The sequence below is a fragment of the Populus alba genome, chromosome 5 (genome assembly GCF_005239225.2).
Source record: "Populus alba chromosome 5, ASM523922v2, whole genome shotgun sequence".
Lineage (NCBI taxonomy): Eukaryota > Viridiplantae > Streptophyta > Magnoliopsida > Malpighiales > Salicaceae > Populus > Populus alba.
The window spans coordinates 21,695,194-21,720,753 of NC_133288.1; the positions used below are offsets into that span (position 1 = coordinate 21,695,194).

At 32.2% G+C, this 25,560-nt stretch overlaps 2 protein-coding genes across 3 annotated transcripts; both read left to right on the plus strand.

Annotated features, from left to right (window-relative positions):
* The first annotated feature begins 9,335 nt into the window (after positions 1-9,335).
* On the plus strand, positions 9,336-14,523 carry LOC118062065 (protein IQ-DOMAIN 32). 2 transcript variants are annotated; one of them, XM_035075743.2, is made up of 6 exons: positions 9,336-9,669; positions 10,428-10,817; positions 10,909-11,112; positions 11,663-11,743; positions 11,835-13,500; positions 14,085-14,523. In XM_035075743.2, exons 1-6 carry the CDS (start codon positions 9,589-9,591, stop codon positions 14,102-14,104), a joined length of 2,442 nt encoding a protein of 813 aa, XP_034931634.1. In that variant the 5' UTR covers positions 9,336-9,588; the 3' UTR covers positions 14,105-14,523. The 2 variants fall into 2 exon arrangements, with proteins under 2 accessions (XP_034931634.1, XP_034931635.1); XM_035075744.2 differs by having other exon boundaries at positions 11,666-11,743.
* A 3,464-nt stretch (positions 14,524-17,987) lies between these two features.
* LOC118062064 (zinc finger CCCH domain-containing protein 6) lies at positions 17,988-23,062 on the plus strand. Its single transcript, XM_035075741.2, has 4 exons — positions 17,988-18,334; positions 21,396-21,599; positions 21,686-21,810; positions 21,888-23,062. Exons 1-4 carry the CDS (start codon positions 18,275-18,277, stop codon positions 22,819-22,821), a joined length of 1,323 nt encoding a protein of 440 aa, XP_034931632.1. The 5' UTR covers positions 17,988-18,274; the 3' UTR covers positions 22,822-23,062.
* The last annotated feature ends 2,498 nt before the right edge of the window (positions 23,063-25,560 follow it).

Consider the following 25,560-nt stretch of genomic DNA (forward strand, 5'->3'; position numbering starts at 1 on the left):
AAATAAATAAAATAAAATAAATATGTATTTATAATAATTTTGGAATGAATTTCAATATTTTTAAAATATAAACAACATGTAAACACGTTCTATTTATACTAACTGTCTCCTCTCACACGATATCCAAATACTACGCTAAGGATAATCATTATTTTTTCCAAGTTTTTTTTTTTTTTTTCCCCGTAAGACATCTAAACACACTAAATGATGATTCATGGCTCTACAACAATGATGGATTCATGGCTCTAAAAAATTGCTTGTCAACGATGGTCTGCGGTTTTATAATGAAATTACACTATGTTTAATTATTGCCTGAAACAAGCCAATGCTCACTGATCGAGCAAGGGAAAGAAACATTTTATCTCATTATCATCATCCCTGTCAGGGTCTTACCATGCGAGGGGGCTCCACAAGGCAATCCTTTAAAGAAAGAAAGTCTGAATGGTTGGCGGTCATGTGCTGTTGTACCTAAATTGCCAGTTTGATTGCTGAAATAATTTTTCACTTAGGTGTGCGAAGGCTATCCTTCGCTTTAAATGGGATTCAAATCTCAACAGAAATCTTGGATTATAGATGAAAATGGTGCTGTGCTATTAAAATATGGCCATTAATTTGGTAGGTGTTATCGATTTCTTTCTTTATTGATCGCTACTTGTAACATGATAGGAGACCACACAACTTCTAAACAACGTATATATACACCAATAATGCTATTAAACTTGATTTAACTTGGTGATCTAACCCAAGATTAGAGTTACTAAGAGGACGATTTAACCCGAATTAATTTAAAATAATGTTTTTTAAAAAAAAAAACCAATCTAAATGTTACTCGATTTTGATCGGGTTTTGCAGGGTCGATTAAAATTGATCATTTTAACTCATGCTTAATATTAGGATCCAGTTTATATTAAATCATGAATCGACGAGTCATTAAATTAACTTGATCAACAAGACTATCTTTAATATCACTACTATACACAAGGCTATAAAAAACCTTAACATTTGAAATATTGAGAGTTGTAGGTTTGACTACCTTGTCATGTATGTCAAATGTTTGAACCAAAAGTTTTTATATGATCATATTGTAAGCTTGTTTATATTGTAGCTTAAAATGATAATGGTTACAGTTAGGGCCCACGATATTATACTAATTATAATAAGTCGTTAATATTGTCACTCTTAATAATATTATATGGGGAATGGATAAGATTAAGCTAAAACACTTCTTAAATAGTTTGTTATTAATAAATATGAGAATTTATTAAACATCAAAAGCAATGAAAGGACAAATAGAGTTAGGGGATTGTTGCCAAAAGGCAAAACTCTTAGAATTACATGAAATTATAGCTAGTTGATAAGCTACTTCATTTTCCATTCTACAAACATGGCTAATACTAAAATTATCAGCTTCATTAATAATGTTTTCACAATCCTATAAAATGATTCCATACTCTGTGTCGTCTTTATGCCCACGAGCTAAATTGTTACAACGATCTTGGTGCATCCACTTTAATTATGATTGATATTGTATTAAGAGATACGAGTTGTTGAATAATTCCTTTCAAAGCTAATAGTTTTGTCATTTTTGTCTAAAGACCCCCATTTGTTTCTAGCACTCACACCACCCTATAGAACCATTTTGATCTTTTATAATAAATCTAGCCCCCATAGCTTGTTCATGTTTAAAGATGGCTACGTCTATACTACATTTAAGGTACCCTGTAACAAGTTTCTTTCATCTAGTCATGCACCCAGTTAGATCTTGCCCATTAAGAACGATTATATATCTTTCAAGTTTCTTCTGGGCATCTCTTAATCTATTCAAATGACCTAATCCATAATCCACCACCGCACTACTAGTACACCATTTATCCCTCCAAATAATGTTATTTTGTTGATTCTACATGGCTTGTACTGTTTCCACCACTTTAGCCATCAGGTCTCCATTAAAAACCTGCACTGAATTGAAAAACCAATCTCACAGATTATCCAAGTGAGAAATAGACACGTATAAGCCTAGCTCTTGCCAGTACTAGACTGTAAATTGATATTTGACTAGCACATGCTTTATAGATTCTCCTTCATACCCTCAAAACAAGTATGAGCCACCTGTCTGAATTCCTCCCTATAAAACTCTCACCTTCATAGCGATACTATCATGATAAGCCCTCCACGTAAAATATTTAATCTTTAGAGGAACCTTCAGCTTTTATAACCACCTCCAATTCCCTTCTAACTTATCCTTATAATTCAAAGCCTCTATCCCTACAGCTAACATGTATCTTGATTTTATTAAGTAGCTTATAGTTTTGCTATAATGTCATATTTGATTGTCTTCCAGCCTTCTAGATGATAACATAATACTAGCTATTTATCTCTTAGTTGAAACAAAGTCTCCAATATATTCCAATTCCATCAGTAACCATCATCTTCTATTAGATCCATTGCAACCATGTCTTAAAGGCATTTAAAAAGTCCCTTCTAAGGAAATATTTAGCTTTGAGAAACCTGTTTGCTAAAGAGTGAGGTTTGGTGATCAACTTCCATCCTTGTTTACCTAAAATAGCTAAGTTAAAACAATGAATTTTCATGTCTCATACCTTGTTTGGGATTAATAGACTCGTTACCTGGCTCATACCTCATTCCAGCTAATACAATTCATAGCTTGTGGCAAGCCTGGTTTTTAGGTCCTGATATTACTAAATTATTGTTGATTGGGTAGTCAATATCTCATATAGAGAAAGAAATCCCATCATTGAAGTGATTCTCATCCATATATGTACCCTTTGAGTTTGATGGGTTGTAATCCATTTTCCTTTTCTTCCTGCCATCCATTAACTAAAGGCATGATCCTCTCTACCCAATCTTTTGATTTTGTACTTTTATATACGACTTCTTATTCATATCTTATTGTCCACTTACCATAACTTTTAAAGATTCTCTTATTAATTTGTTACCTATATTCATATAAGGGAATTATTAATGATTTAGCATTGATATGAAATTGAATGATCCTGGATTTTTAACTTTGATGCAAGGGTTTGTTAAGCATCATTGTTAGTTGGAAGCCTATCATCCTTAATCCATCCACTAGTATCTTCCTCTGTGACCCTTTTTTGGTGCCGTCCTCATCTATGCACCCTTACCCTCATTGCGTCCTCTCATAATAATTGAAATAGCTTATCAGAAAGTTTGCATGAATATCTCAGTTTGCCATAAATAAAATAAAAGGTAGGTAACCTTTCATAATAAAAGTGTATCAGCAACCAATCTTATTCTCCTCGACGTATCTTTTTCCATCTCTTCAATGGTGGCCAGATATCTGCCATGACTCCTATATATATATATATACAACTCCACGCATCATTGTTGTTGTTGTTGTTATACTCCACACACCAATAAAATCCCCAATTTGTTTACTAATACTTTTTGACATATAATCGATTGGTGGGTTGTTAATTTAAACATAAAATCCCAAGTGATTAAATAGGACTTGTGTTGGAACCTCTCATTCTTATAACCGATGCGTAATTAACATATGGTTATCAAATGTCCATGGTGCACCCTCTATTACACAATTCAAATCATTTTGATGAAAGAACTGAAATAGATAAAGTCTTGAATTCAGTTCCTTGATACTCATATCTCCTTTTCGCCTTCAGAAACTTGTTATCTTGTTCCTCGTTGCATTGAAATTAATCTCTCTATCCATGAGAAATCTTCCAACTAGATATGAGTTATATGATTGGGTTCCCTCCTTAGCACTAGCTCCCTAGTACAACTTCCTTTTCATCGTCCATAAGATAAAAGGTTTTCAAAACTAGCTTTTATGAAATCAAAACAACAATATAAAATTTCAGTCATCATTTGCCCCATGAGTAAAACAATAATACAATACATAACTTCATCCTCTTAGCATGTGAGCAAGACTTTCAACCCTTTAAACCACGAAGAGACTTCATCATGAATGTATTATCAACTACTCGTTGTTTAGTTTGTTGTTTCTTGAATAGTTGGTTTTATAGAAAAAGATGTAAGTGGCCATGTCTAAACCTTGTCATAACAATTAATTATTGTCTTGATTATATGCTGATTATTTAATTATAGTACAAGAAACTAATGATTGTCAACTAATCCTTAATTAAAAGATAGTATTTATTTTGACATCACATCTTGATTTTTAAAACATTTTTTAATTTTTTTACCTGAATTAATATTTTTTTGATTTGGAAATGATGATGTAAAATTAAAATTTAAAATAATATTATTTTAATATATTTTTCAAATAAAAAACTTTTTAAAATACAGCACTAGCCGGATCCATAGAATCTTATTTTATAAGGTCCCCACATTGATAATTTGTCTCATGGTATCCCACTTGCAGCTGCTAGACATCGCATGCCCATTGCAGATCATCATGGTGGGTGGCTTACCATGTGGTCGTACATGTCATCCAGGCAGTCTTCCACGTGGCGGATGAAGACTAATCAGTTGCCAATATAGTTTGGTTACCCGTTTAGAACCTTGGATGGCTTTGTGGCTAAAAATTATTTGTCCTTTTAATTAACTGTTGGATATTGTACTACTATGGGACCAAGAAAAAATAACTATTTGTAATTTATTTTTTTTAATTCAAATTGAAACTAAAATGAAAAAAAAAAAAGCATAACTGGTGCACATTATTATGTTTGCTTTGGATCTTACTAATAATTGAGAAAATAATTAAATCTCGAATAATTTAGATACTTAAATAAGTGATAATTTTAATATGTTAAATTTGAAGTTAGGTGAATGAATTAAATAATTTAAATATTTCTAATCTAAAATTAAAAATAACTTCCTTTCATTGTGAAAGCTATTATTAAGATTTCATAATTAATTGCTTTTTTTTTTTTCATCTTTTAGGAAGTGTTTGTTTTTGCGTTTGTAACTGCGTTTTGGCAAATTTTAAATTTTTTTACTAAAATTGAGTTGCGGTTGTACTTTTTGGATTGTTTTGATGTGCTGATGTCAAAAATGATTTTTAAAAAATGAAAAAATATCATTTACATGTATTTCGGCACGAAAAACTATTTGAAAAATAATTGATACCACACTGTCAAACACGCTTTTAATTGGTGTGTGTGTTTGTATATGTATATATCCCATCTAAGCGCACTGAAAATGATGTCAGATTGTAATGAGACAACTCGCACACAGTGAGACAATCCCGTTTCCTTGTTTCAAGGCACCGTTTTTAGATTCTATTCCTTTCGCTCCAAACAACCCTTTGCCTCCCAGCTTCTAAAAATCTTAAAACCTTGTGTTGTTCTTATAACACAGGTGTCAATTTCTCAACAACGTTATTCATCTCCCGAGTCACGACAACTTGCATTAATGACTAAGGAGTGGGTGCCATACCCCTATTCGTACATTCTCTTCTGTCCATGGTGGTAGAGCTGGCCTAAGGCTGTTTTTGTTTTTTACCTATTTTTGTGTTTGTGGTGAAATAAACTAAGTAAGGTATTTGATAATAAATTAAATTGTATTTTATGCTACAAGATTTATTTAAAAATTAAGTTTAAAATATAATTTTTGTAAAGTATTTTTTACATATTTTTTAATTAAGTTTTGTAAAATCTTGTTTGTTTTTGTATTTAAAAAATATTTTTTAAAAAAAATAATTTTTTTTTATTTTTTTCTTTGCTTCAAATTTATATATTTTTGGTGTTTTTATATCATTTTAATATCCTGATATTAAAAATAATTTTTAAAAATAAAAAAAATATTTTGATGTATTTCCAAGTAAAAAACATTTTGAAAAGCAATCGTAAACACACTTCTATCAAACATTTTATATATGTTTTTTGCTACACATAAACTTCAATCATAATTTTTACCAAAAACATATCTAATCCAACTAACCGCAGTTGACCACATTTTTTTTTAAAATCTTATTTTAAAAAAAATAATAACCATAAAAACTACCTAAAAAAACAAACACACTCTAACATGCATAAAACTCGGGTTATTTGTCAGAATTGTTGATTTTATTTTTTTTTTAAAAAATAAAATATTTTATTGATAATTTTTTAAAATAAGTTGAGGATTGAATTTTAATTGGTTCAACCTAAATATTCAACAAAATTAACCTGTTTTTTTTAAATTAACTTTAAGTTAATACAAAATTTAAATTAATTAAATTTTTAAACCGAATTTTATAAACTTGAAATATCGATGTATAAAGGATAATTTTTTCTTTTACTAATAACATTTCTGGCAGCTGCTCATGCTCGCAGGCCGTGGCGTCCGAGAGGTGATATGCGCACTCCTCATCCTGATAATCACACTCTCATTGGCTCTTTTTTTTTTTTTTTTTTTTCCTTCCAGATAATCTTGGATAACAACAAGTCTACACCCTTGCATAAAAATATCCTCTCCATGTTTTCTTCTTCTTTTGTTTTATCCGAAGCTGTATTTTTGCTGAATTTCATCGAAAGTATTGTACTACAAGGATCAAGTCTTGAGGGAGGGGCAGCGTGGAAAAGGAATCTTGCATTCTTAGTTATCAATGCACTGTCAACACCTAAACTCAGCAGATAATTGGATCATGATGAGCGAGTGGTGATTGGTTGAGTGATTTATTTTGGGTTGAGAGTGTGGCTGTATTATTATCTAACTTCAGCTTTTTTTTAATTTTTTAAAAATTATTTTTATATATGAAAATAGTTTAAATTAATGTTTTTTAAAATATTTTTTATTTATTTTGATGTGTTGATATCAATAATAAAAACCTATAAAACATTATTATTTTAATAAATTTTTAACTAAAAAATACTTTTAAAAAATTCACACACACAGAAAAAGTGCAAATATTAACTCCCACAATGTCTGTATATCTATGCACCGGTATAAGAGATGGTCAAAGGCATTTAATTGTGCTATGGTATGATATGCTTTCAGGTTATATATATTTGTAACACAACTCACAGTAATTATTTTTCATCTGGAGAGAAATTTTAATTTTTTTTCAATATCCCATAAATTTGGTGTTCTTGTTGAGACATGTTGCTAGTCGTGCTAGATATTTTAGCCATGTCATTATCTATGGTGATTTGACTCTTTTTATTATATCCATGTTAATTACTAATGACATAATATTACTTATTTTCAAGTTCAAATTAATTAATGAGATTTTCATCGTTTAAACAATGATATATATACTATTTTATTTTTAATTAAGAAGGGATCTCAATTTTTTAAATTAAATAAAATTTACATCTTTATTGCGATAACACCAATTAAATACTAGCCAAGTATTTTTTTTTAATTGTTAGTTTAAACTAATAAAAAACACTATGATTGAACATACTTTCGCACCAAGAAATCCGATGAAGCTTAAATTTCAGTGCACTGAATCTGATCTTCCTTAAAAAATAATTACTGCATGGATGACAACTATTACTTGTCAAAAATCTCTTGAAACCAAAATTAGTTTAACATTCTCATGAGTGATAATGAAAAAAAATCAAGGGTTGTTTGTTTTATAGGTAATTTTTATGGTTGTGGTTTGATAAAGTATAAATTTTAAAAAAATATTTTTAATTGTAGTTAGTTGGATTTAGATACATATTTGATAAAAAATATAATTGCAGTTTATATATAATAAAAATTATGAATAAAAAAACGAGTAAAAAATATTTATGAAACTCAACTAAAAAAATATGTAAAACTATAATACAAAACTTGTATTTTAAATTTAATTTTCTAGTAAGTCCCGTAGGATATAACTCAGTTTTATATTATACAAAATAAACTGCTGTGTTTATTTCACCACTAATATGAAAAATAGCGGAAAAGAAACATCATCTAGTAAGGAGTAGGAGAGATTTTTTCAATGTGGAAGCAGAGGTACAGAAAAAGTTTCCTCAAAGAAGGAGATCGAAAGTTTCTTCCACACACAGGCTTGAATTAGAAGAAGAAGAAAGAGGAAAAACCAGGACAATAATGGAATGGTCTTTGGTATGATGACACTTGTCCTAGCTAGAATCCCCTCCACCATGCTAAAACCTGCATTTTATATCCGTAAAAAAATATAAAAATAAAAAAATCTAGAAAATCTTTCAACCTGAGATGACAGCCCTAGTTATCTGCTATCTCTCCGAGTACGAGTAGAGTTGTCATGTACCGGTAACTTGTGATTGAAAAAAGAAAAAGCACCCTAAGGTAACAGTCCTCCTTCTCTGCTACCTCTCAAAGTAGAGTTGTTTTATATATTCAAAATATGTTGTTTAAAGAAAAGAGAGAAGAAAAGGAACTTAACTGGGTCGCGGCTCAACCAGGAGTCGACCATCGGTCCAACCAACTATCTCATCATCATCATCAAAATCAAATCATAGCTACACTGGAATCTCCATCTCCTTCAAGCTGCGATTTCATGAATCCATGAACACTGGCATAAATCCATACAAAGAAAGATACTAAACCAAGTGATAGACTTAATAATTACGTCCTCTTATTGGCACTATTATTACAAATCTGAAAATAATTAATGTAGATGTGACTGCGAGACAAAGTCAAAGACAGCTAAGATTTCCCAGATCGGGCTAAAACATGTAGCCTTATAAACCAAATACGACAAATGATCGTAGCAAAATACCAATGAAAGACAGGGAGAAAGTAAATAAAACGGCAACCTTCAAATTAACTACGGTCCAACTAACAAGAAAATTCTCTTGTAAATTTAAGCAACTTCTCGCGAGTCTTGTGATCGAACGGCTAGATAAATTGATTAGCATTTAAAAATTAGAAAAAAGGATTAAGAAAAAAAATACTGCCATACAACATACTTCTAAAAATCGATTGGGATTACCGGAGACAATAACTATATTGCAGATAAGAAGTGTCAATTTATTTTTTTAAAATTAAAATAATATTATTTTAATTATTTTTTTTAAGTAAATGAGTTTAAGTTTTGATTAAGATACAAATTCATTCCAAATTATTTACCAAATTAACAAAAAAAAAAAATTCAACCTCATATCTATTACTCAAGTTTTAAGTTAATTTTATAATCAGAGTTTTACAACCATACTAAGATAATATTTGATATTGTCATACAAAATGTTTTTTCAAATATTTTTGTTTTAATACATTAAATTAATATGTATTTTTTATATTTTTAAATTTACTCTTAATATTAATAAATTTAAATAATTTAAAATTATATAAAAAAATTAATTTAAAACAAAAAAAACTTAAAAAGTAATTTTTAAACATAAAAATAAGAAATCTCTAAAAAAAAAAAAAAAAAGCGTAGTACCTGACATCCTTTTTAACGCTTTTTCTCTCTCGCTCTCGAACGCACAGGCAAAGAGAGCAAACGGACACGACGATAAATTGGCGGATTTCAAAATAAGAACGAGTTAAATTTAAGGAAGATGTTGATGTCCGTGTTTCTCTCTGCTACAATTCCCAAAAAGACACCTCGAATATAGGTGGGTTACAGGATAGTCTTAAAAGAGAGAGAGAGAGAGAGAGAGAGAGAGTGGGCGAGCGGGCGAGCGAGTAAGTTTTTTTAGAGAGAGAAAACAGGAAAAAAACATACAAATGGGAAGATCCACTTCCTGTTTCAAAATAATCTCCTGCGGCAGCGATTCTGCTGGGAGAGATGATCTTCAACTCCCTGAGGTATCTGACTGGTCAACCATGATCACTTTCTTTGTCCTTCTACTGTTTTGTTTCTATGTTCGGCTACTTCTGTATTATACCTGTCACTTGTTGTGAGTTTGAGTGGTGATTTTTGAGCTAAATTCGTGGATTTGTAGCTATGAGATGGTGGTTGTTGCTAATTTCGTTCTGTTTTTGTTTGGTGCTGAGAAATTGTTGGAAATAGTAAGTAATGTGTGAGCGTGTCAAAGATCCTATAAACTTTGAATTTTCGTTCCATGAAGTTTGATGTGTAACGGTCATGAAATCTTAATTACTGTGTCTATTAAAATCATAGAATGTTGCAGAAATTTGTTGCCGCTGTTTGTTCTTAATCACGATTATTAAATCTTTTATATTTGATTCAGTTAAGGTATATTCAAGCTAATTTAATTTGTAACTAGTAAATGTAGTATGGCATGATGATTTTTGACTGATTCAAGTTTGAACTAGGATGGACACACGTAAGATCCATGGATATGGATGACTGAAATCATGGATGACTCAAGGAAATTCTGTGGATCATGGGTTGCAATTTGCAATTGCCGGTGTCGATCAGGCATTATAAGATTTTCCTTGGTTGAAAAATGTCTATTTTATATGAATTCTATTGGTTTCTAAGCCTACAAGGCTTTTTGAGAAGTGATTCACCATCAGGAGTTACAGATACAGGTTGGAGTAAAAGGAAGTCTGTCTTAATGTAGTATCAGTTAGATGATGTTATTTAAATTTCATTTCAGAGCAAGGGTTCAAGTGACAAGCGTGGATGGAGTTTCCGGAAGAAATCTGCCCGTCATCGAGTTCTCAGCAACACTATCATTTCAGAAACCACCCCTTCTTCGGTGGACAAGGAGAGTCCAGAATCCACAAATCTAAACTTCCAACAACCAGGCATTCCTCCTGCTCCAGATAAAATTGCTGTGATACAATGCACTGATGAGAAACCACAGCTGTCAGAGAAACCACAGCTGTCTGAGAAACCACAGCTGTCAGAGAAGTCACAGTTATCTGCTTCAACAGAACAGGAATTACCAGAGACCATTGTTGTAACCAAGGATGAAAATGAAGTTGATGACCATGTGGATGAGTCTGTTGTTATTGTCATACAGGCTGCTGTCAGGGGTTTTTTGGTAATTTTATTGTGGTTAAGGAAATGTTTGATAATGGAGCATGCTTGTTGGTAATTTTTCTTATTCACACTTCTTCACAACTGTCTTCCAGGCTCAAAAAGAACTCCTCAAGCTTAAATATGTTGTTAAGTTGCAAGCGGCTGTACGCGGTCACCTTGTCAGGCAGCATGCCATTGGAACCCTACGTTGTGTTCAGGCCATTGTTAAAATGCAAGCTCTTGTCCGTTCTCGTCGTGCTCGTTTGTGGGACGAGCAGGTTGGTGGGAAGCATGGCAATCCTATATCCAATACCTTGGTAATGCTACTCAACTCAAATAAGTTTGTTTTAAGAAAATGTCTCTGCTTTCACAAAGGTTTCTGCTTAAGGGTTCTCGTTGACAATAATCTGGCACAACCCCCTGGCCAAATGAAATAGCTAGGTCTTCAAAACTTTCTTCCTGATCCTAAATCTTGCATTCCATATCAATGTTCTCACTCGGATAGTATTGCTTTGGTTCTAAAGACATCTTTGGAATATAATAGAAAATCGTGAATTCTTCAAAGGCAAGTATGAATTGACATCCTAAACCAATGTTTCAAGGTGTTTACTTGGAGGTTAATGAGTTACCTTAGGATCTCCAGAAACTTTTCTTTTCAATTCTAGTTATTGCATTATTCCCACTATAAGTGATAGCTATCGTAAAATCTACATGTAGGAGAATTTTCTGCCCTCCTGTTGTTAAGGAGGAAGATCAACATATATTCTAATGCTTTTGGTAAAAGAATCTGTTTATACACTTCATGGACTGCAATTCTCTTCCTGAATCATCAGTCTCATACAATTATTCTTTCCCTTTTGCTTTCAGCAGAAGGAAAGCTCGGTAAGCAAACCAACCACAACATACATTTCCATTGAGAAGCTGCTTAGAAATAGTTTCGCTCATCAGGTATGGAAAAATGGATGCCTTTTGCTGTGTATTTTGCAACTGAGTTTATGTCGCTTATCCAAAAATACCGACCTTTTGCTTTGAATTAAAGCTGATGGAGTCAACACCGAAGAGGAAGCCTATCCGCATCAAGTGTGATTCTTCTAAACCTAACTCTGGCTGGAAATGGTTGGAGAGGTGGATGTCTGTTTCATCAGCAGAACCAACACCCAGACCAGATTTAATAACTGAACAACTAGAAATAGAGAAGAGTGAGAATGTTACCTCTCCAATGCAAACTAGAGCCCCACCTGAAGGATTCTGCGAGTTGGGAGATTCAAAATCTAATATGGAGGAAATTGTTTTGCCATCTGAAAGTGAAGAGAATATGATAAAATCTGATGCGTCTGACTTCAAGTTTCAGGTGTGCCATCCAAACTCCCCTTTAGCAGGAGATATTTTGGAGCAGCCTCAACCTGAGATGATTGGTAAATCTGACGCAGAAGAAACCTCAATAACTATAAATTCGCTTCTGAATCAAACTGTTGAATCTGAAGTGAATTATAAAACAGTGACTGATTCTCTTCCTTGTAAGCAAGAATTAGAAGGTGAACAACCTGATCAACCCAAACAATCTATGAAAAGGGAAGCGGCTGAACAATTGGATACTGAAGAAAAGGAGTTTGTGTATGGATCAATGAAGGCAAGCAATCCTGCTTTCATTGCTTCCCAGACAAAATTCGAGGGGCTGAGTTCAACAGCCAGTTTGAATAGATCATCTAGTTCTTCGCATCAAGATAGTGGAATTGAATCAAACACAGACATATCTGGGATAGATACTGAATTAAGGACAAAGGAGCTTGACATGACAGAAAACTCAGTCTCCCACATTTCAAGGGTGCAATATGGTGGCTCTGAATGTGGTACTGAACTTTCTGTTACTTCCACTCTTGATTCACCTGATGCTTTTGAAGTTGGAGCTGCAGAACTTGAGCATGAAGCCAAAGTTTCAGAGGAAGAAACTTGTAATCCTAACAGAGCAAAAGACCAGGACATCAAAGACAAGGATTCATCCAAGGATCCAGTTTCTAATTTGTCTCACGTGAATCAGCCTGAAAAACTTGAGGTCGTCAAAGGTGAATCAGCAAATGCAATTGTTGTTGCTGATTCCACACAGGAGGAGATGAATCCAGAGAGAAGTGTATCCGATGTCCAGAGAGAGCTGAACTCTGAGACTGGTGGTCCAGCATATAGAACATCCCCAGAAGCTTCTCCCAGAAGTCTTTTAACTGTTCCAGACTCCCAAGGAACACCTTCAAGTCAGTTATCTGTGAAAGCTAAAAAGAGCAGAGCTGACAGAAGCAGTTCTAGCCAAAAACATAAGTCTTCATCAGCAAGCAAGAGATCTCCATCGAACCCAAATCATGATTCTGGTGCGAGAAGTAGTGTGGAACAATTGTCCAAAGATCAAAAGAATGGGAAAAGGCACAACTCATTTGGTTCTCCAAAACCCGACAGCACTGATCAAGAGCCAAGAGATAGCAGCAGCAGCAGCAGTCCTTCTCTCCCTCGTTTCATGAAAGCCACAGAATCAGCAAGAGCCAAAGTGAATGCAATTAGCTCACCAAGATCCAGCCCAGATGTGCAGGACAGAGATTTCATCAAGAAGAGGCAGTCCTTACCTGGTGCAAATGGAAGGCATGGTTCTCCACACATCCAGCGGTCAACACCTCAAGCACAGCACAGTGCAAAGGGAAATGGTAGCCATGTTGTTCATGGTATGCTCTGACCTTTTTCTCACTCATTTATATTCTCTGTTGCACTGTGTTTGAAAAGGTTTTCATTTTCATTTAACAGATATTGCTCGTATTGGGGATTTTATTTAGTTTACCTTGCTGTTGTCTTCTTTATCTGATGGGATCACTAGATATAGGATTTTGGAAGCTCCAATTGCATTTTTTAAAAGACTTAAAAGGATATTGTTCAATTGTGTACTATTATTATTATTGGAGGATCTTAGCTGTTATTACCATAAATTGCTTAAGAGTCCATTCTGTATGGTGTAACGGCTGGTGGCCATCATGCATCATGAAACTTAACAGTTTGTTGTCGGATGGTTCATTTTGGTAAGCAATTCACGTCAAATACAGGTCTAGTATATTTTTGCCAATGAGGCTGTAGTGCCTAATTATTTAGTGAAATTAGTCAATGCCACTTGAGTTAACCATCATGGCATTTGCTGATGTGATGCTAATATGGTGGGGAATTTGGTAATCTGGGCATGCATTTGTCCTCGCCCGGGGACAATCATCTTGAAAATGATCATTACTGTGCTTAACTGCTCAAATTATGCTTGTTACAGAGAAAAAGTGGCAGAGGTGAAAAAACGGAAATAATAATGTGCACGACACAGTATTTTACCTGCCATGGGAAACCTGGAGTTGATTGCTGGTCCACAAGACGGCTTGATATCATGTTTTATACTTCAATTTTTCTGCACTTGGATGTCGCCTTAGTTATATGCACACTTGGAGTTTGGTAGGAGAGGGGGTATATATATAGAACTGAGTAAGGATTTCTTGTATATTACTGGAACCCAAAAAAATTTATATATTATTTTCTCAAACTCTCCACTGTGGAGGTATGGTCGTGTGTTTTGTTCAACATTATTTTGTGTGATATTGTTGAGGCTTGTTAAACATGTTGTGGGATATGTATCTGGAGTTTGAGACATTAACAGTGAAGTCTGAGCTTTCCAAAGGCCCCCACTGGTTTTTTCAATAAATTCTTTATTTCTTTCAGTTTGAGACCTAGGGTAGAATTTTTGTTGGTTCTCTCCATCATTACAAAAGGAGTCCTGCAGGTCTGCAAATTCCCTTCATGGAAGGCTCGCAGAGTCCTGACGGGAGGGCATCAATTCACTTTCAAGACGTGCTTCTGAGTTCTGTCATTTTTTAGAGTTTTTTGTTTTTCCGCAAGTGTTTTTTAAATTTTTTTTATTTTTTTTTGTTTTAAATTATTTTTTATATATTTTTTTTATGATTTTGATGTGTTAATGATAAAAATAATTTTTTTTTAAAAAAATGATTTTAATATATTTTTAAATAATAAATATTTTTAAAAATAATAAATCTTGTATATTACTAACACAGATGAGACAGAAAAGAGAATCGTCTGGCTCTCATGCGCAGAGTGCATCGATAAGAACGTGCATGCTTTGCTCGATAACACTTTGCTGGGTCGCTGTATATAAAAGGCCTGGGCAGATTTAACTTTATCAGAACGCAAGCTTTTGAATTTATGTTTTTTTTTTTAAAAAAAAAAATATTAGAACAATATCATTTTAGTAAAAAAAAAAATTAATGAAATTATAATTGGGTTAGGAGGGTTATATTAGGTTTTTTTTTCTTCGTTTTTCTTTAACCCGGTCTGGTTTTAATTTCAGATCAGCTGGTTTCAGGTCGACTTATCAACTGGGCTGAATTTCAAAACTATGTATGAGATTGTTGGAGGAAAAAAATAGTCATAGGTCCAAAACATTCAAAGTTGTAATAGCATGGTAAAAAAAAAATAGTAAAAATATTGGAATAAAAGAAAAATTTCGGGAAACTCCCTATGAGTTAAATACAATAATAGTGATAAGCACTTTTCATTGAAGAGAAGGGCATTGGGGGGTGGGGATTACATGATAGGTTTGAAACTTAAATCTGCCCTTAAATTTAATGTTTATTTTCATTAAGAAAATCTACACCTAGTCTCTAAGGCACTGCTTTGGAAGCACGGTGTAAATTGCTTTTAAATTTTTTTTTATTAAAAATTATCTTTTTTATATGTTTTTGAATTATTTTAATATAATAATATTAAAAATAATTTTTAAAAAATAAAAAAATTTATTTTAATAAATTTTTAAATAAAATTCACTTTAAATCACGACGGTTAACCCAATCCCTCCGTCTTTGAAATCTTATTATGCTACGATCATTGTTGTTTTCAAATGTATGATGATATATTTTATATTGACAACATCAATCCTAGAATCCTAGTTCTGTCGTAGCTAGCCAATCTGATGGTCCTGATTTTTTTTTATTTAATATTTTTTCGAACAAAATGTGTGTGTTTGAACATTATCTCACGGATAAAAAATGGAGTTTGTTAAGCATTTTTCTTTAATTTTATAAAATTAATCATGTGCTAATACAGTGTTTTTGTGAACTCCACCACTGTAAATGTTAAGAAAAGGAATAACTGCTACGTTTGAAGCGGTGGGTGGGGGCTTGTCTCCTACTGCCGTTCCAAGTTCGACTCTCTATGTGTATGTCTGTCAACCTATTTATTTGACCCAGAAACCCCAAATAAAAAGAAGAAGGAATAATTGCTAAATTATTTGAGGGCTCGTAGAATTAGTTGAAGTGTATACAAATTAATTCAAAGGCTCCGTTAATAATAAAAAAAATGAATAATTGCTAAATTTTCCAAACAATTTTCAACGAATATGCAACTTTAATAATGACAATTATATGATACATCTACTAATTAAGTTTTTTTTTTTTATGTATTTAGTGGTTGAAAAAGTATGTTTATTCTTTAAATTTTTAGATTTAAGGTTAGGTACTCAACTTTAATAATGAAAATTATATGATACATCTACTGGTTAATTTTTTATATATATATATATATATATTTAGTGGTAGTAAGATTAAGTTTTTTTATATCTAGTGGTTGAAGAATACGTTGACTCCTTAAATTTTTAGATTTAAGTTCTGGTACCCAGCACTTGGAAGAATTTATTAAGTGTTTGATATTGAGATGTAAAGTATTTTTTTAAAGTATTTTTTTATTTTTAAAATATTTTTTTTATTTTTAATATTAACATATTAAAACTATTAAAAAAATATTAATTTAATGTTTTTTTCAAGTCAAAAACACTGTCAAACACAAGTAAAGACAAATGATGTCTTAAATTTCTTTGAATATATCACCAATTTATATATTTAAAGCTACTTATAAAAAAATTATTCTCAATTTATTAAATAATGAATATATCAAAATACCATGTTTATCCATAATAAAAAAAAAATGACAGCCATCTTAGTAATTGGTCTCACGTGAGACCTTTTTTGAGACCTTCCATCAGCCTGGTCCACGCGACCGGCTGAAGAGTTTTTGGTGAATTTAGCATTATTATATATATAAAAAAAGAATAATAGTTGGATTTGTTTTTAAAAAATAATCATTAATTAGATGACTCTGTACGAATAGAAGGCCCATATGTTTCAAGTACGTCTAACCCAGCCCATGGATTTGTTTTAAAAAATAAACCGAACCGTCGTCCATGGCCAAATCTCTCAACTACGCATGTGCTGACGCGACCACAGCTTAACCTTTCCTCAGCCAACTGTCCTTTCATCGTCCAACTCAAAAAAAGAAAAAAAGAAAGAAGAAAAGACTGGTCAGAAAATCTTAACACTTAAAACAAAATTAGTCAAAACAAACTCCAATCACGTTTAACTAACGTGCTGCTCACCTCCACTCGCCAGGTCTGTGCTAGTAAATTTCTCAAGCATTTATGAGAGATTCACCAGCATCCCTATTTATTTTTATATTTTAAAAATATATTTTTAAAATTTTTTATTTTATTTTTATTTTTTTTCATTCAAATTAATATTTTTTTAGTATTTTTAAATCATTTTGATGTGCTAATATAAAAAATAATTATTAAAAAATTAAAAATATATTATTTTAATGTATTTTCAAGTAAAAAATATTTTGAAAAATAACCATAACTCGAACAACATTTAAAAAAGTAAAACAAACTTATAAATTTAAATTAGAGTAGACTAAAATTTACTTCTTTATTCTTTTTTATATTTCTAAAAAATAAAAAAATAAATAAAAAAAAAATTAACTAGAAAATTAAGTTATCAATTGAATGACAATATTACATGAACCAAAGTTAATAAGTTTTATACAAATAGATTCAATGACGAGAATTCTAATATTATATGATTTATTTTATTTTTTATTTATATAAAACTCATTTGTTTGTTTTTATACAATTAAAAAATATAAAAAAATAATATAATAGTTTTTAAAATCATAATAGGTGATTTTGTTAGAGTACAATGATTAAGCTATAATTTTCTAGGGCAAAAAATGAAAAAAGAAGTTTGCTCAACTATATATATATAAAAAAAACATCTCGATTCACGCGTTAAAACCACAACACGCGTCACTCCTGCAAGCAACTTTACAAACTATAGATACAACAAGAGATTAAAAAAAAATAGAAAACGGCGTAGAAACGGCAAAGCAAAAGAAAGAAAGAAAAAAAAAACAGAGGATCTAGGGTTCCCTGGGATCTCTCTGCGCTCTCTTCTTCGATCGCTGAATATCGTGGAATGGGTAAGCAATTGACAAGGAGAGATATCGATGCAGCTGTATATCTAGTTTTCTAGGTCTTGGAACTCGGGAGTGGAGTTTATACTCTAATCGAAAATTAATTTTATGGCGAGGGAAATTGGAAATTGAAAGAATCGAAGAATTTTTGTAAAAATGCGAGGGTTGAGGAAATCAAAAAGAGTTTGTTGGGCATCAGATGTTAATCTTTGTCAGGTAAAATTGCAGATTTTCGAAGAAGTTTATAAATTTTAACAAAAGGATTTAATTTGTTGAATCCATTGACTAAACAAGAAAGCAAATTAGAATCATGATGAATTTGAATGCATGCAGTTGGATAATAATCTTTGCTATTTTACTGGAAAGAAATGTGTTTGTGTTCGCTCATTTAGCTTTGCTTCTGGTGTTGTCTGTGCTTGTCTCACCTACTCTGATAGTGAAGAATCCGATTTTATGATGGATTTTCTGATTGTTTCATTGCATTTCCATGTTTTAGGAGGCAAATACTATTAACTGCATTACATGTAATTTGAAATCAGAAAATCAGAAGCTTTTTGTGTTAGGAAAATCACCAGTTGTTTTATTTTTTGAATTTCCTTTTGAACTGAAAGTGAAAATCTGTGTGTTTTTTATGTTCTTTTGCATAAAAATGATCTCTTTCGTTTGAGAGGCATTAATGAATTTAGAAGAATGCAGTACTGAAAGTGCTTTTGTTTGTCTTTGAGGTTTCTTATAGTTTGTATGATAGATATGGGGTATGATGAATTTACGAATACATAGAAGCTCTCTTGGCTAAAAATTAATTTTTTCCAATTTGAATATTTTTAATTACATTCGAGTAAGCAGTTTTATGAAAGCTGCTTAGATTCGAGACTGAGATTTATGAAATTTCAGCTTTGAAGTATTTTTGAAAATTGGTGTTTCCTTCATTGCATGTTCACATCCAAAGAATCTTGATAGAGATAACAACAATTTATAAATCCATAAAAACTAAAGCAGTAGTAGAATGTAATTGCCTTAATATTTTAGCGAATTCAAAGATGCATTGAAGTCATTTTGACAACTATAAACAAGAAAATAAGAATTACATGTGTTTGTGGAGCTTGGACAGAACCAACTGAGTATGGTAGAATAGTGAGAACATACAGGGGGGGGGGGCATATGGTGTGGAAACATACATGGTCTCAAATATGCTATCTTATAAGATCAAACCATCAAGTTTTAGCAAATTCCAGGAATAGCCATGTCTTTTTGTGTTTGGATTTTTGATAATTCAAATGATGAATTTGAATGCCCTATAGGCAGGGTAGAGTTGTTAATCCAGCATGTAGCTTGAATTTGAAAAGTGACTATGTTGCATGGATTGAGTTATCAAATGATATTGGCATCTTCTAATTCTCATGACTTTGCACAAAGTGTCTGCTAACCACAGTATGGTGGAAAATGTGTCATGTGTTGATTTAACTTCTAAAAATCATTGTTATCTCTGCTGGGTAAAGAATTTTTATGTTTTGAGAAATAAAAAAAATATTATCACCAGTTTTGTTCCTCTTTCAGTTCTTTACGCTTTAATTTTGGAAATACAGTTGCCTAAAAACTCTTTGCTGCATATGTGGATGTATGGATTGTTGACCTACTTGTTGTTTTGGTAAAATCTACTTACACATAAAGGGCTCCTGGCTGCATCATTTAAAGTGCTTCTAATTGATGCTGTTATTATGCTTTGGTGGTAACAATTTTGTGATAGATTATTGATAAAAGAGGTCCTGTCATGAGGCAGAATATATGCACATGCATGTGTTCCTAGGATGATTGAGATAAGAGGGTTTTGCGTTTAGCTGGAACTTGTGCTGAAAGTGTGCTTATGTCTATGCTATAGTAGTATAGTAAAGGTGCAGCTTAACAGTGTTTTCTTAACTGGTTACCTTCTAAATTTGTTTTCATTTTCTCTTTCATCTGGAAGGGGGACTGACTCCAAGATTAGAGCTGCCTTTTAAGAAGGGAGTCAATTATGGTATCCTTACTGTTAAGTTCCACAGAACCGCTGGAGAGGCATGCTAGAGGATCAGACTGGATCAGGGAACTGTGTTCTTGGCTTGACAGCCAATAACCATGAACATTGTGTTCTTATAGATTGTGGCACATTATGCATCTCTAATCTCTGACTTGATTTAAGTTATCAACAGATTTTAATACACAGCATCCTTAGAGATTAGATCTATTTCCATAATTTGAGTGATCCCTGATCACTGATCCAGGAAGCAGTCTTCTCTATTATCACAAAGATGAAAGTTCAAAAACAAATGTTGGCAATGTAGGTTTTACCTGATCTTTCAATGATGCTCCTTGGGGCTCATCCTTCTCTCCTCTGCTTTGATTCTGCCCTTGTCCCTTTTTCTTTTTCCAAACCATTACCTTTCCAGAAAAGAATCAATCTGCTGAGCATTGTATCCTATGATTGGACATAAAAAATCTGAACTGATTGTTGCATGGATTTGGATTCTCTGTATACCTAGTACTGGAGGAATCAAAATGTGTTCAGGAACATTGATTCCTCTCCAAAATTGCCTAGAGATTCAGCAAATATTAAACCAATAAGTTTTTATCTCTACATGCCAGAGGTAGAGACTCAAGCTGATTTCAGAAACGCTCATGTAAAGAGCAAGATTGAAGTATATGCATCCTCTTAAACATAGCCACTGTGGTTGCAGCTCCCATTTGAAGTTTTTAAACCCATCTACCAAAAAATTGTCCATTATTCTTTGTCTCTTGCTGCTGAGTCATCAGCTGCTTATATGATTCACCCATATTTATAGTCTTCATATAAAATGACCATTTGTTGGTTTAATATGGTCCAGTATCATGCATTCACCTTTAATGGTTGTTTAAAATGGTCTCTTAATTATCAGTTTACCAATTATGGCCAGTTCAGGATGTGCTTAAAGGAATTGCATGAATGCGTGTTGTTCAACGCAGTATTATTTTTCACCTGAAAAGATCTGATTTTTCTGTATAAACTAACACTTGCGTTGTCATTTCTTTGTATGAGTTCCCTTGTTTTCAATTGCAACATGGAGTTTCTGAAGTATAAAAATGATGCTGATTTTCACTTAAGCAGATCTTAGTTCTGTATAAACCAATATTTCTTGTCATTTCTGTGTGTGAGTTCCCTTTTTCTCAATTGCTAGATGGACTTTCTGTTGTATAACTGTAACAAAGGATTCAGACAGTAGCTATAAAGGCCCAGAAATTTGACTTCTGCTTCTCCCTTTACCAGGTAAGGTTGTTCCTGTCAGAGGAATCTCCTTCACTAGTTGGGTCGGGTGCTCAAGATCACCTCCAAGCAAAGTTGTCATGGCCATCTCATTCAGCTGGAACCGATGACTTTCAGCCCCCTGGCTTTGAAGGAGGCCATCCTGCTAGTCAATTGCAGATTAAGGTGTCAGAAATCCCTGTGATAAAATGGAGATGTCCGCCCAGGGTAAGTCACAGTCTTACAGTCTTTAATTGCCCATCCCATTGGTTTTTAATATCAGTTATGGCATTGAAAGTTTTGAACTATCACAGCTTGTCTTGAACTTGACTTGGCAAGTGGTCTCTGGGGAGGAAAGTAAAGATATGGAGTTTCAAAATCAGAGAGAGATGAGGGTGCTTGAAGCAGTTTATCCTCGACCATCTGCCATTCCTCCAAAGTTTGCTACTTTTCTTTTTGCTCTTTCACTCTCTTTCTGAGTTCTGCTTCTTGAACTGAAAAGTTGTCTATATGCAGCCCTGCTTTTTCTGTGGACTTGGAAAGCTCTCAGCATAATGATCATCAAATTCCTCTGATTCCTATTACCCCCATTGAAGATGAAGATGCAGCAGAGGAACCATCTGATGTAATGGGACCATCAATGGGTCCAATGAGTTCACAAGCCCAACTATTAGCTTCTGGAGTTCCATCTTCTCAAAGCAGCATTCCCAGCATTCCAAATGAGAAACCGACTGCTGGATTGCTCCCTGGTGTTGAACCTGGTGCAGTGGCTGCTGCATCTGCCGCCTTTGCTGCTGTCAAAAGCAACGAACAGGGAAGTTTGATAGACCATGACCTGCTCATTAAAATTCTCAGCAACCCGAAATTGGTTGAGAAGTTGGTTACTGATTATGGAGCTGTGGCCAACGCACAGAATATTCCTAATCCCCCTTTGTCAGATCCTCAACCTACTCATCTAACTCTGCCCAATCCTGCTCATATTCAAGTGACGAGAGCAGAATCCATTACACAAGCATCATTAACTGCGACTCCTAGTGGATCATTCTACACGCAGCCAAATGGAACAGGAATAGGGGTTCTTCCTAGTGCACGGGTTCTTCCACCAGGAGTTCCATCCTCACCATCTATTGGAGCGACACAAGCAAAGGACATGAGCTATTATAAGAACTTGATTCAGCAGCATGGAGGTGATAGACAAGAAACACCTCAGCAGTTTGGTGGCCGTTACAATCACCAAATTGGTACAAGCCAAGATTTAGTTAATTCTAAGTCGAGGGAATCAAAACACAAGATCATGAAGCCTTGTATTTACTTCAATACTCCAAGAGGATGCCGGAATGGAGCCAATTGTGCATACCAACATGATTCATCGTCCCAGAAAAAAGGCAGTAGCATAGCAGAGGTGCAGAGCGCAAAGAGAATGAAAATGGATAGGGAGATCAGTAGCTAGTGTAATGTTTTATTAAGCTTTCATTTGAAAAGGGAAGAAAAAGCTTAAGCTTATTACTGCTCTACTTTTTGTACTTTTTTTTATTTCATTTTTGGGTTTATCCTGCAGCAAAGAGTTCCTCTATAGCGTGGAACATTAAGATTTAAATCTATGGGCTGAAACCATTGAGAAGTTGATGCGGATTCTCTTGTATCTATTATGAGTATACATTGAAGTTGGTGGGGAGTTGATCTTTGAGCAATTGTGTGCAAGGCTTTTGAATGCCACGTGTAAATGAGTGTAGAACCTTGCCACCCCATGTCAACGTAAAACCTGTATCTTAGGTTTAATATATTTTCATTTTTGTGGCTACCACAGGATCAAGGTGGGTATTGTCGAGGGCTATGCATCTCTGAGGATCTACTTTGAGACGTCCCCATAAAAAATGGTAGGGATTTGAATTAAGAATTTGAGATTTTAAAGGGAGAAAATATTTTGCAACACCAATCTTTGTCATCAAAATCTAGTTCTCTGTGATCAAGGTCACACCGCTTTGTAATTCGTAGCAGAGTTCACCAGTTTTTTTTTTTTTTTTAAATCTTGACACTACTTGGCAGTAAGGGTATTCTGATTGCTTTGGCATGTTATAACGACCAATTTGTGTTATTAAAATATTTTTTAAGAATAATACTTGTATAAAAAAAATTGAACACCAGATTTTGTCAATCGAATATATTCTGTGGTGACCAATTTGAATTATAAAATAATTCTTTTGATATTAAGAAATTTGTTTAAAATCCGTACTTGTACAATTAATTTTATTTTTAATCAAATACTAATACTAATTTATCTAATCTTGATGTTATTAATTAAAAAATGAAAAATAAAACTCATCCTATGTGACAACATCAAAATTAAGAAAATGTCTTAAGATGCTAGAAAAAGAGATAAATCCATAAAACTTGTCATATATATATATATATATATATATAATGTTGGAGGAAACTATGTTCCAATGAAACATAATTTTGTCATGTTGTTACAACTCCACCTTATGTCATATTGTTAGAAATCCCATCTTTAGTTTTATAGCTTCTCTATTTATTCATTTATTCATTTATAATTTATTTTTGCATCAAATAATTTATTTACTTGATGGAATATCTAAGTCTTGTGAGTATTTATATCTGAATAATCAATTCTAAGGAAATAAATTTTAGTTTTAATTCTAATTTAAGAAACAAAAAAAAACAAAGAAATCTATAAATGAACCAACAATGTATGACACCTGGTAGTTATTTTTACTTGCGCTACATATCGTGTCAGACTATTTTTTTTAACCTTAAAAAAATGTAAACACGTTAGGAATTAGCCAAAAAAAAATTTAAATACTTAAATGGTGATATATTAGACAACATTTTTTTTAAAATAATATTGAGCAACGACACATTGGATTGCCTTGAATCAACCATAATTAACTTGCGAAACTTCAAATATAGGGTATGAGATCGTGATAAAACCATAGAATCCATACTAAAACAAATTAAAAAGTCCTTAAATATTGAAGGTTAAAAGTGAAAAAGTAAAAAAATAAAAAGGAACCCAAAACAACCCCAGACAAATATTTTTTTAAATTATTATTGATATTAATTAAAAGAACAAATTTCTCACAAAATCAAATGATTATAACAAAAAAAAACCAATACAAGATTACAATTAAGCTCCTAAAATCAAGCTTTAAAAATCTTGACTCTAAGAGAAATAAAGTAATAACATTATGCTTTGAAAATGTTTTTTTTTTTTTTAAAAAAAAAAAACAAGACCCCAGTTAAGTGTTGTTTTGTTTTTAAAGGTATTCTAGTAATTTAGTTGTACAAAAAAAGTTGTAAAAAGATAGGAGTAACCTAAATCAACTCAAAAACATATAATCCATGGTAATTGAAGGAATGTAAGTGTAAAATTTTTTAAGGACAAAATAATAAATCTAGTCTTAATCTACAATAATTGACTTGGAAAAATATTCTAAACCGAGGTTAATTTTTTAAATTAACAGCTTGTGAAATTATAGATCCGGATTCAATTAAACGGTTGCATTCTCAATCAATTTAATATTAAAGGATAAAATTATAAAAAAAATCTTAATCTAAAAAATTTATCAAAGCAAATAAATAAATAAATAAATAAATAAGTATTAAATCGAAAAGAAAAAAAAATTGAAGGTTCGGTAAAAATAAAAAAAATAAAAAACTATCTCAAAATAAAAAAAAAAATAATAAAAAGAATGAGAACCAAATCTAACAAATTAAAAAAAAATTTAAAGGATGATGAAATTAAAAAAAAATTAATTAAAATAAAACAATTAGGAATAAAAAAAAAAGAGGGGCCAAATCCAAAGAAAACAAAACTTGAAAGGTTGATATATATATATATTTGAAGTGGCCAAACACAGATTTCTAGGAAGGAGAAAGAAAGTAAAAAAAAAATTGTCGGTATTGAACCAAGGTTCATTGATTACACACATTTTCTAGGAACTAAGATATTCTAAAAAATTAGAATATATATATATATATATATATATATATATATATATATATATTCTAAAATAAAATCCTTCTCAATTAAAATGATATTTTAAAAATTATACGATGATACCATATTTTTCAAATAAAATTAAAAGTTTTTAATGGTAATACTAATGATTACTTTATAAAAGATGATATATGAAACAAATATGCATTTTTTTATATATATAAAAAAGTC